Below are 13537 nucleotides of genomic sequence, written 5' to 3' on the forward strand. Positions count from 1 at the left end.
GAAAATAACTAAGACAAAACCCAAGAACCTTAATAGTTCAATTAACACTTTATGAAATGTTACTGTAGGAAACTCAGTCTTATTTCTTCTGGTTTACAGAGCAAAGATAGATTAAATAAACAGATTATTTTTTCCAGCACCAGGTCACCCTAAGTGATTATTGCTTTTTAAAACTTTGCTTCTAAGATTGCATCAGAAGATGGGACTGTAACCCAGGAATAAAGTACATATAATCACAGGGGTCCTCAATAAATCTAAATAGGCTATGGAGATGGAGATCTCAGCAAATATTATCTAACTGCAGAAGCAGGATATAAACTGGGCTACAACAAAGATTTCATCAGGAACAACTGATTGATCCCATTTAGCCTGCTGTGTTGTCTGAAAGAAAATCTCTTAATTTATAAGTAGGAAGTGGGGCAAAACAAAATTAGATTCTAATTTAGATGCCTTTGCTGAGAATAACCACTAGGGCCTTGGAATTTCATCATGTTCAAGTTCTCCCTGGGTAGTAAATAGAGATTACCACTTAACTAAAGCTCAGGTTATAGTTAATGCGGTGTGGCCAGTGCACTGGGGCACAATTACAGAAGATGAGACGGTTAGAGGAGACCCTGAGATGCTTCTTTGTGATGGAAAAAGCCATGTCCCAATCCCTGTCTGAAAAATACTAGATGGCAGAAGTTGAACGAATTTTTAAGAAGACGCTAGGTCCCCTGGGAGCTGATACTGATTTTCTGTACAAACTTTACAAAAGAAGAGCATGTGGGATGTGCTAGGGTGTGTGTGTGTGTGTGTGTGTGTGTGTGTGTGTGTGTGTATGTATAAGTTCCTGGGCTGCATGCTAGGTTTTTTGTTTTTTAAATCAACCATACAGAGGGCTGGGGATTTAGATCAATGACCCAAGCAGCACCTGTCTGGCAAGCATGAGGTCATGAGTTTGATTCCCAGTACAAAAAAAAAAAATCCTGTAGATAATGTTCTTGTTGTGTTTCTAAATTATTTGAAATTAATTATTAGTATGTGTATCCTCTTTGATTTCTAAAACAGCTTGCTGTGATTTACAAAACTCTGGGTAAAAACATAATTTATTTTGGTGTATTTTATCTTAATGAAACATTTATGATATCCAGATAATCAGATGAGTAAAAATGTAAGTCACAGGCCCATGCTGACACTTTACCAAGAGCTGGATTTCAGAGCTGTAGTACTCTCTGAGAACGATAGCTCAAAGTGTATCCTCTCATAATCTAGCTGATCCATAGGGGCTATGAATAGCGAGATTCTACTTTCTTACCATACATCTGGCCATCACCCACTCATGCTCAAAACCAAGGAAACAAATTATGACAGAAGCTTGGTTCTGTCTGGAAAAGGCATTGACTTTTCATTGACACTGTGTTCATTCTGGAAACCTGACTTCACCCAAAGCCACTGCTCAGAGACAAACATCTAATAGCCTCTTATCTCTTTTGTGCTTTTTCCTGTTCAGTTCATATTTGAGTTTGGTATGTCTAGACCAAAGTAAATTATTTTTACTCCATGAAGGTCTTCCTCAACCATGAATAATGACACCAACTCATGATGCAAATCCCCATCAAAATCTCTTTTCATCCCTTTCCAACCAATGGCATTCTGCTTCCCTGATGTTTTCCAGTCCTCGGCGGGTGTGAATGAGACACTATCCATGTGAAATTCTGCTTGGATTGCACACACTGCTATTTATTCATCCGGCAGCAATTTGGAGGCTGAGGCTTACAATTAGCTATTTGATCTTAATCAGTATTGTCTTGGGCCTCTGGAACACTGTGTCTTTCGAACACCACTTTTCCGGCATTTGGATGGCCTATTTAATTAGACAGCTGAAACTGCCGGTGCCTAAGAACAGATCAACTTGGACAATTTTTTTTTTCAGAAAGTCCGGGTCATTTTATTTCTTGTTTTAAGTCCACCTGGCTCATGCCCATGTGATAGAGTACATATATTAATTGACCTGTGTGATTACTGAATTAGTGTTCCTCTACCTACTGCATCTTCTTGGAAATAATAATCTTTTGAGGATTTCCCCAAATCTCCAAAGGTTTCTGAGGTAGCTGCTGGATGAGTCTTCACTCTACAGTACTTGGGGAAATCATTCCCAGTTGTAACTGAAGTCAATTTTTTGAAATACAAGAACAGCTCACTAGGAAAATGGCCCGAGCCACGCAATTCTGTTGTTTATCCTTAAGGATGAGGGCCTACGAAGGGCCTAAGCCACACATTTAGTCTTAGGAAGCTCTGCCCAGTATGTGGGAAAAGCAGCACTTGGTAATCTTGATCACCACATCACCACCACCAAAGGCCTTACTGTAGACGTTGTGGCCAGGAACCATACACAGTGTGACCTCTTCTCTAAATTAGAAGAGGAATAACATTGGAACTGCTCTATGGTTTTGCAATAAAAGAGGATAAAATACATGCTATGTAGCCCTGCCTTGTTTCCCACAAGCATGGTACTTAATGACACTCAAAAATATTTGGCTGGATGAATCTGTAAAGTGGAAATGATCAAAGTGCCTACCACACGGAAGTGTTGATTCAACTACGTAGGCAGTGTCAGATGAAATACAGAATCTGGCCCACATTAAAAATAGGAATAATCACAACTATTGTTTTTAGTACATGAATACCAATGAGAACATTTGCATCTCACAAAGCGGAAGCTTTCTTCTTCAGAAGGAAGGGCAGGAAAGATGGGGAGTGCTCCATGAAGTGGGTACCTTTAAGGAAATCTGGGGGAGCCATAGCCTCTGTTAAAGGGCTGGAGCTCATCTCAGGACCTAGGATAGCAAGATGTTTGCTTGCATCAGAAGTTAATTCAGCTGTGTTCTCACTGTTCTTCTAAATTTTGTGTCCTCCTCTCTGCCATCTATGGGCAGACAGCTCATCCCAACTAAAATCCTCCTACTGTATTAATCCCTGCATCAGTGATTTCATCTCCCAAAGCCAAGGCCAAGAGGGCTTGACAAGGAGCAGTCAGATAGAAGCAAGGCCTGCACATCTGGGGAACTGCAGCACGTGGAGTATGCTCTACCCCATGTTCTGGGAGGCGGTTGGATGGAAGAACAATTTATATGGCCTCCCCTAGCTTCTCATTATTTGGGAAGGATGCTATACATATTAAAATAATCACTGACTAGCAAAATGTGTGCATTATACAACAACCTCAAGAACCTTACCCTCCATGAAACAGCAACACTTTGATTGAGAGGCCACAAAGCCATGAAGCCCAGCAGAATTCATACTAAGATGTCACTTGGTGGACTCAAGTTTACTCATCAAGGATTAATCCAAATGAAAGAAAATGTTTTTTTTTCTGAATTCATCACACACACACACACACACACACACACACACATATACACATGCACATCATTGCACACACAAATACACATGCGCATACCCCTTGATCACTATTCAGGGACAGCTCCTACTGTATCCAATGACAGTTCATTTTTTGTATTCAAGTCCAAATGAGAATGACATCCTTCTAAATTGTGCCACGAAGTATGTCAGAGCTTAAGATCCACTTTAAGGAGGGTGAGGGGTTGAGCACAGAAGAGGTAGTTACTAGTAGGTCTACCAGTTACTGGCATTCTTGGGGTTCCTCCAGTCTCTAAAGGCACAGCATTCCTAAATCTCTGGGAATGCCTTCCATGGGATTGTCCATTCAATCTTCATACTCTCTTAAGCCAGACTGTTCTCTTTTAGCAAAATATCTCTTTAGCAAAATATAAAAATGATGCTCTGAAGGCCAGATATCCAAAATAACTACACAGGAACAGATACACAGTCCACCCTATGTCAAGTAAAAGACAACTGAAATGCCATAAGAAAAAGGGGAGGCTGATCAGATAATGAGACCCCTTGGGGACACTTCTCTGGAGTGTCTAAATCCAGTTACGCCATGACATTACTCCATCAATCAATTCCATGATTGCTTCTCCAGGCCACCCTGGCTGTAAATGTTCTTCATTCATCATGCTCAATGTAGATATCTTCTCCTGAAACCCAGTGTTGTAGTCAGCATTTGCAAGGAATAGATTTAATACAGGACATATAGTTTATATGATTATTTTATATTATTCACCCAAAGAGAATGCAGAAGAATGCAAGTGATCTGTCCACAAAGAACTCAGCTGAGGGTCTGGGATCCCATGGCAATGTCCTATGCAAGTCCAGCTGAAGACCTAGAGTCCATGGCAATGTCTTCCACAAGTGCAACTGGAGGCCTAGAGCCCGCAACAATGTCTCACACAAGTCTGTTTCACAGATCTGCGCTGGGAAGGCCCGAAGGTCAGTGGTGGAAGCTATAAAGTCTGCACTAGCAGAATGAAGGATCTCTGCCAGCAAGTTGAGGGATCTGCACTGGAGCCAGGAAATGACACTCAAGATAAGGACTACAACTGCCCACTGAAAGAAAACCACAGCCATCCCCAGTGACAGGAGGACCCGAGCTCCTCCAATGAGAACAGTTGAGTTCCTATCAGGAAAACCAGTGTGACAAACTTCTCCAGGAGAATCAACAGCACACCATCTTCTTCTCCATCTTTATGTTGTTGGCAGCAATTCTCAGGTGGGCCCTCCATACCAGCACCATGCTGATTCAGTTCATCTGGTGTTACAAATTGACTGTCAGTTTTATTCACCACACCCAAGATTTCTTTTTGACAGTGACATTGGTGACATCTATTTGTCCTATTAAGACCATCTCTTTCTTGCCTGTCTGCAGACGCACTGGCAGTAATTCTTAGGACACAGCAATGATTGGGGAAAGTCAGCTCACACATACTGAGAAAATCTTGGAAGAATTTTCTTAAACCCTAGAGCCCTGAAAAAGGTGTGTTTATTTATAATCACGAGGTTGTAGAAACTACTGTTGTTGCTTTATTACCTTCTATGGAGACTCTTCTGCCTTTTGATAGGCTTTTTGTGCGGACAAAATATGGGGCCAGAACCATTAATTAGAATAACAGCTTATAATACTCAGCTCTGCCTTATACGGATCACCTCATTGCATTCCCACACTCTGAGAGATGTCTGACATTATTTTTGTGGACATTATAAATTTAGAAACTGAGGTTCAATAAATTGAATGATTTTCTGAAGGTCACTTGACTGGTAAATGATAGACTCACTGTCAAGCCTGGGTCTTTCTGAGAATAGATTCCAAGCTCTTCACCTGGAGATGCACCTGTTTTCTCTGTATTAAGCAAGGTGTTTGACCCTGAAAAGAATTCCATTTAAGTGATTTCACTTAAGATGCTTCACCTGAGAGATCAAACAGTAATTTGCATAAATCTCACAGAACCTATGGAATATTATTTATCTATCTGTGAGGGAGAGATGATTGCTACCCACTAGAGGTTTTCATACATTCTCCCGTGCATCAATATTAATGTTTTCGTGAAAACCTCAGCGTTTCTAATCACTTATTCTGATGAGAAATGCAGGCTTCTCCTTTGAAGCTGAAGCATACAGTGTGTCTCTCATCCTGGGCTCTTTTCTTCACAGTGGTTGGGACAGGCCAGTGGGAAACCTGTGACTCCAAAACCCAAATGAATCCAGATTTACCATTTGCCTTTAATTGGTGGAGACCGATTTGTTTTGTTCCAAGACGTGGCAGAGCCCGCTGAGTGAGCATTGTGTCCTGAGAGTCACCCTGTTTCATCGCCCTTCATTAGGATGCAAGGCGGACACCCCGGCCTCTTCAACTGGGCCAGAGGAACAAAAGCAACATGGAAATTGGAACAGGCCGTGAATCCCTTGCCCTCCACTTCTTCAAAACAAGATTCTGACCATTTACTCAAGGACTTATTTTGTCGTTGTGTTCCCTACAAAGGAACAGGAAACTTCAGAGGAAAAAAGGGCCCCCAGTTCCTCACACGGTGGCCCAGGGAGGCTGGACGTTGCAGAGGATGCTGGCAGGAGGCTAGTTCGGCCTAGAGGCTGAGGAGGGGGCCACTCCCCTAGGAGAAGGTCACTGAAGAGCAGGGGAACGTTTGTCCTGCTTGGGAAACAATTGAGGGTAGGTGAAGCCTGCAGTAGCAGCCTTGAAGACTCCCCTGTGGGGTTAGGGGGTTGCATGTGATCCTAGAAACTAAACCAAACCTTGCTCATTGTTTCTTGTTCTTTATCTACTATCTCATGAAGTCTGAAGAAGAACTCTCTCCATAGATGGATGGAATTCCTTTGAAAACAATTCCATCTTTTTCCTGGCATGGGGCGCATGCCTATAATCCCAGCATTTGGCAGGCTGAGGGAAGAGGATTGCTGTGAGTTTGAGGCCGTCCTGGACTATACAGTGAGTCCAAGGCTAACCTGAACTACAGAATGAGACCCTGTCACAGAAAAAAAAAAATCTCTGTTTTGACAAGAAATGATCATAGTTTCTGAAGTATGAATCCCAATAAGTATTTTGAGAACTGATGTTTAAAAGGAATGACTCATCCTGTAGCTTTAGTGACCTTTTCTCCAGTTGTTCTGAGTTTAAATATGTGTGCCCTTTTAATTAAGAGTTTAGTATCTAAGAATTACCTTATGAAAATATCTCTCCATAGGAAAAAAACATGCAAGGATGTGCATGGCAGTCTTCTTCATATTAGCAAAAAAAATCTCTATCTATCTATATGTAAAATCCATTTTAAGGAATCATAAGGAACAATAGTTTTTCCAAATGAAGTAGATCAATGCACTTGGAAAAATACTCATAACATGGGCACTAAAAATAAGCTGAAAATGTTAATGCATAAATTAATCCACTTTTAATTAAAATTATTTTTCAATCTTGGCACTACTGACATTTGGGCTGAATAACTCTGTTGTGGGATTGTTCTATGCATTTTAGGATATTTAGTAGCATTCCTGACATCCACCCACTAGATGCCAGCATCACCCCACTGGCCCCCTGACCAGTATTACAACATTATATCAATCAAAACTGTCTTCAGACATGGCCAATTGTAACCTAGGGTTTAAGATGGAGAGCAAAATCACCACCAGATGAGAAAGAATAATGTACACAAAATTTAGCTTTAAACACCATTTAAAAAATCTGAAAGTTTCTAACCTCAAGTTTCTAACAGTGGTTCCCCTGGGAACCAGACCTGATCAGAAAAAATATTATTCTGTCTTTATTATATATACCTCTATACTATTATTTAATTTGCATTTTACAAGTGCTCCTGAAATTAAGTAATTAAGCATTTACATTGCTTCTGAAATTAAGTACAAATCTATTTCTGTGGCACTCTCACTTATAGACATGTGCGTGTACCAAGAAAATAAAATAGTATTGAGAACTGTCTTTAGAACAGAGAGGCAGAACAGCCTTTCCTAGGAAGGAAAGATCATTGAGAGAACCCACTAATGGGGTACAAGGATACCCAGAACTCACCAATCATTACTTGGGGTCTCACCAAGTCATACGGCAACAACTATGTCAGAAGCATTGTGAATTCCACGGGAAATATACAATTCTGACCTCTGGGTTTGATTTTAATGGGACTAGGGTTTCCATCTTCTATCTTGAATCTTTCACCTGCAAAAAGGAGCATCTACCTTCTTACAAAGACTAGTAATAGACTGCTAAAGCTGTAGCTTAGAAGGAGCTCTCTCTCATCGAATGTGGTATAATATAAATAAAACACAGAATTCTTATTAACATCAGATTCAGTACCCTTAAAGGTATTTTTTTAAACGAATACTGCACCCAATCTAGGTATTTAAGAGTTTGAAATATCGCAGAATGCTTTAGTTTCTTCCTAATTTTGAAAGAATTCCCTCCAAAGACATTGTTCCAGCTCACCGATACCCTATGTGGGAAACAGAGTTCATATTTTTTCTTCTTGTTTGCTTTTCTAGCAGAAAGATTGCTCTGAAAAAAAACCACTAAGATTTGTTCAGAAATTAGAAGGTAAACTGTCATGGCTAATTTGTGTGATGCTCCCCCAGTGAGTGACTTAGAACTTATATCAAATTTCCTCAAGGAAAAACAAACCAGGATCTCAGAGAAAATAGTAAACATTTGATCCCCCATGTTGATGCTAGCAAATAACATATCAGATCTCCACTGCTGGTATCCTCATCCTGCCGTAATTATGAGACATCGAGGAATTATGGGTTTTGAGCTACATTTTGAAAACTGGCAAGGGAGAGTCCTCTTTCCTATGCTGGTGTTTTAAAGTGATTTGAGACCATTTGATCAAGTTACAAATAAGAGCAAAATGCCTTATTCTGCTTTCTTTATTCATAATGTGTGCTTTTTCTTGGTGGAACAACAATATTGAGAAACTCATTTTTACTTATAAGCTATTATATATATATATATATATAATGGGTAGCTTTATATATATATATATATATATATATATATATAAATCATAACTTTTAGAACAGCTTTTTGTTCTTCCCTGATTTGAAACAGTTTTTAAAAGACAATTTGGCTTGTGCGGTGATTTTTTTTTCCACTTTCCTCTTTGTTTATTGTGTGGTCAGTTCATCAAAGAGTTAAGCATTCTCTATTTTTGTTTCTCCTCTCTGACTCTAAAGGATCTGTGCTGAGGAACCCTGCTAAGACATTATTTCTACTTCTCTGTTATTCTCTAAAGTTTGATTTTTCTTGTTCTTGTGAACATCTCATTCCATGCATTCAATGACAGCTACTTTAGGTCTCTAACTTCTGTTGGAATACATGTCATACACAGGTTAGTTAGCAGACATTTTGGATAAGTTATTTCTTAACATACATAGTACTGAAATTCCTCTTTGACTGTGCACAATACATGCCACCACATGGTGGGATAGTCCTCGTGCTGTCATACACAGCAGTTGGTGTGATGCTCCCAAGGATGAAAGATTTGCCCTATCAAACAAGTTCAGACTTGATAGATTCAAGTTTCCCTCTTCTCTGGCAAAAGCTCAAATCTAGTATCAGAGAACTGTGTCCTGCTTTTTTAAGAACATCCATTAGAAACTTCTGTCCATGTGGGAGTGGAGTGCTTGTTTAAGTAGGTTTCCCTTCGTTTTGCTGTTTAGATGACCCCAAATTACTGAGCAACTATGACTTTTCTGTTTTTGACTACTGTCTTTAAGGAGCAGAAAATTTAGCTGCTTCAGTGGGATGATCACGAAGTGGCTCGGGGTTGGGGTGTGGCATAGTGGTAAAGCGTGTGCTTAGCATGTACGTGGCCCTGGATTCAATCACCAGCAAAAGAGGAGAGGAAAAATAGGGTGAAGGACAGGGGAGTTGGGGAGAGATGGGAGAAGTGAGGATGGAGAGGGAGAGGAAAGGAGTGGAGGGGAAGGAAGGGAAGAGGAAAGGAGAAGAGAAAAAAGGAGGAAGAAAATGGAAAGGTAAATGGAAAGGAAAGGGAGAATATGGCTTAGGTAGCAGGCTGCGAAGAAGGATTTGAATGGTTAAAGGAGAACTGTCCTAGAGACAAATAGCTGTGGCAAGCCACTGGTGGAAGGATTTTTCCTTCTGTTATGATTCTTCTCTTCTATCCCACCTCCCACAGCCCCATTTCATTCCAGGCCTGATCTAAAACCAGTGAAGAAGTATGAAGCTTATCTCACTAACTCAGCATAAGCTCCTTCATAGAAAGAAAAAGGATCCTGTTTTTGAGTTTCCACAGACATTGATCCACAATAAATGTTATCTGCTTTGCATACAACTTACCTAACTTCATTTCCTATTTGTAAGATGATGCAATTTTATCCAATTCAGGATGCTTTAAGCGTAGAGAGGGTGCTATTAATAATATTGCAAGATCAAATGCATAAAATGGGATTGTCTCCTGGAAACTGAGGCTCATGGCCACCACCATGCTCAATTCAAACTGTATAATATCACATTGAAGTCCTGAGTGTGCACAGGAGGGTAACTCTAAGTTACAGATCTTAGGATGGACAGGAAGTTCAGACTCTTAGCCACAGGAAATATGATGATGGTAGCTTCCTACTGTTCACTTTTGTCTTGGGATTTTTGAGCTCTGAATACTACCTGAGATCACTGTATCTTTTGTCAAGGGTATTTGCAACAGGTAAGGACTGCAAATGTCAGTAGTCAATGTAGGGAGTTCCATACATACAGTCCTGGCCTTCTTAGGTCATTCAGTGTGATGTCCAGACCATCTGCAATCTTGGACGGTCCATCCTAGACACCAAGGAAAACCTGCCCTATGTGCTCTCAAACTCCTCTCAATGCCACACCATGTGACACCTTTACTTCCACTCAAGAGGCATACTTACAGTTTTCACAGCGCTGGCCAGTATAGCCTGCAAGGCAGGCACATTTATAAGATCCACTTGCATCCAGGACACACGTGCCATCATGCAAACAAGGGGATGATGAACAGGCTGCGAAGAAAAAGACATTCCTTAGTGTCATGGTGCAGTGATTCCGTCTCTCCAAGGCCACAGTCTTCACACAAGTCTTTCACTTGATTTCTTCCAACAATTTTATTCTTTGCACTAAATTTATGTTCCTACTATTTGACAATGCCTAAAGGTGGTACTTAGTAAATGTTGGGTGCTGCTAGTGCTACTTGACACAGCTGAAGGCCTCGGATGTATGCTCAAGGTACCTCTAGTCTGAGAGGCATAAAGAAAGCACAAACAGGAGCATTAGGTTAATGAAAGTAGAAGCATATTTATGTCACTCCCACATGGACTCCAGAAGAATCCTTGAGTAGATTTTGAGTACATTCTTTCAAGAAGGCTCAGCATCCTGGTAACAAAGACAGCCCCAGGCACATATCTTTATGACCCCGTTGAAGTTGTACTCAAGAATTTCCAAACATACAGGCTGTAAACATTAGTCCCTTGCCATATTGATACATCAACTATATAAGCAATCTGGGCTCAGTTCCACTAGAGAAATGCTCCGGCATCCAATGATAATTAACCAGATCAGTTCAAGACCATAACACACACTGTGAGAAGGCACACCACATTCAGTCTTTCCCAAGCTTGTTTGACCCCAGAACCCACATTTTACAGAGCATCTTGGGAGTATCTAAAAAAAAAAAAAACCTGGGAAACACTAGTCTGTGTGCTAGTCACCATTCCAACACACATTTATCCCAATGTAGAAATACATTCCTAGGCTCACTTTTGCAAATCTGTATTGAATGTTTGCTCTGTGGAAAGCACTGGAGAGATACATAGATAAGTAGGATGTTCTACCTAGTAGATCAAGGCTATGGAAAGAAAAGTATTCAATACCTACAACCTGAATCAAGCACAGTTCATGTATTAAGAAAAATTGCTACAGCATAGTCAAAAAAACGTAAAGTTATAGCTGATTGGAGTAAGGGAAAGTATCTATCAGAGATGAGAGAACGTGATATCACAAAAGATGACTTTTGATGTTTAAGTTTGGGGCAGGTGACCTTATCCTGAGAGAATGACTTTCATACAAGCAGACACTCACGGGTGTTTGAGGAATGACATGTAGTACTATTTACCAGGGCAGGATACCATTTTCCAGAGTTTTGCTGGGGAGGTAGAGGGATTCATTTCAAGGAAAGATCTTCCCTTAGTCACAAAGCCACAAGCTGATGAATGGCTACTGGCCCCAGGTAGCTTCCCTGACACCCAGCATTGACCGACAGCCCTAAGCGCGCGCGCACGCGCGCGCGCGCACACACACACACACACACACACACACACCTGGCATGGAATTCTGCTCAGCCTCTGCTTGCACAGTTGCATCATGGGATGAGCCACAGGCTGGCCACACCACAGCAGCAGAGCATCTAGGATTCCCAAGCCTGCGCAATGCCATGGGTACAGAATGGAAAGCAGACAGGCACACAGACTATCTAGAGCCACTGCTGCAGGTTGGCCTGGGAAGCGGGAGTGGCTGATCTCACTAAGAGGATAGAGTCAAAGAGACACTGATTTTTCAACCTTCTACCTCCTTTCCTGAGACTTTCACAGCAGACTTTCCTCCTGACGAAGGCTTAGTGATCAGTATGGCATTGCAAGTTTGTTTTACTCTAATTATTTAGTACATTAAATAATTGACTTTTATGCTTGGGTTCATTTGGTGACATGCAATACAGTTGAGTTTCAGAACAACGAGAGCCGGGGTGACTCCTTTGAATTCAGCAATTTGCTCATCTCAGTCATATCCTACCTGCAACTAAATCAAAGAGAGCAGGAGTTAAGGTCAACTTTGGAGTTATTCATCAAATAAATAACATTTGCCATTGTGGTTTAAGGAGGCACATGGAGGTTAAGGTTAAGGGTTAGCCTGAAGCAGGATAATCATTGAGTGCTTACTCTCTATGAGAGTGTACAACCACTTTATTTGTTCTGTCTTTTAGAATCTTCTTAAGGAGCAGAATATATTGTCATGCCCTTGTCACTAATTAAGAAACAGAAGACCAGAGAGATAGAAGAAAGCACATGCACACACACACACACACACACATACACACACACACACACACACTGTAAGCTCTAAAGCCAAAATGTTTGTGTACAAATCCCTACTTTGCCCTGATAACTGTGTCACCTTGGACACATTATCTAGACATTTTATGCTCCAGCTACCTCCTCTGTATATATAAGTGACAATTCCTACTTCTGCATCTGAGTGAGCTTTTCTAATAGATGGTTGGCAATTTCTCTTCTTAGGCTGCTTCTGAGAGCCCAGTATAAGTTGTAATAAGACTGAGCAGAAAGAAAGGAAGGCAGACAGAAAAATTTTATGGAAGAACTCAAAAAGGCCATACTCTCAAAATTATTATACAGATTTAATTAAATATTGATGAAAATACTGATAGCATGTCTCTCAGATTTTAAAAAAATGATCCAAAAACTTATTTGGAACCAGAAGAGACCTAGAATAGCAGAAACAATTCTGGGGAACAAAAGTAAGTCAAGAGACATCACAATCCCTGACTTGAAATCATACTATAAAGCTACTGTGATAAAAACAGCATGGTACTGGCAAAAAAAAAAAAAAAAACCCAGACCTGAGGATCAATGGAACAGATTAGAAGATACAGAAACAACTACAAACACACTCAGCTACCTTATCTTCAACAAAGGGGCCAAACACCCTCACTGAAAGAAAGATAGTCTGTTTAATAAATGGTGTTGGGAAAACTGGCTTTCCACATTTCAAAAACTCAAGCTAGACCTATGTATCTCATCATACACTAAACTAAAATAAAAGTGGATCAAAGACCTGAAATGAAAATAAAAATACTAAATCTTCTGGAAAATAAAATAGGTATAAATCTTGAAGACAGTGGTGTAGGCAAAGACTTTATGATAAAACCCAGACTTCAAGGGAAATGTTACAAGGAATCAACAAATGGGATCTCATCTTTTTAAAAAACTTTGACATAGCAAAAGGAAAATCATCACTGGAGCAAAGAAACAACCCATGGAGCAGGAAAAAATTTTTGACAGCCATTCCTCAGATAAGAAGAACTAATATCTAGAATATATAAAGAATTCAAAAAAATCAGATCCCTCAAAT

The 13537-nt window shown here is 40.3% G+C and overlaps 1 protein-coding gene across 5 annotated transcripts in view; it reads right to left on the reverse strand.

Annotated features, from left to right (window-relative positions):
* Pamr1 (peptidase domain containing associated with muscle regeneration 1) overlaps positions 1-13537 on the reverse strand; it is a 178031-nt gene that overhangs the window by 18252 nt on the left and 146242 nt on the right. For all 5 annotated transcript variants that reach the window (XM_063227778.1, XM_063227777.1, XM_063227776.1 and 2 more), the window contains one exon: positions 10291-10398. In XM_063227778.1, the coding sequence (XP_063083848.1) occupies positions 10291-10398 (108 nt within the window). The remainder of the gene's footprint in view (positions 1-10290; positions 10399-13537) is intronic.

The sequence above is a fragment of the Cavia porcellus genome, unplaced genomic scaffold (genome assembly GCF_034190915.1).
Source record: "Cavia porcellus strain 051 isolate PalLab524CR breed Dunkin Hartley unplaced genomic scaffold, mCavPor4.1 scaffold_17, whole genome shotgun sequence".
Classification (NCBI taxonomy): Eukaryota; Metazoa; Chordata; class Mammalia; order Rodentia; family Caviidae; genus Cavia; species Cavia porcellus.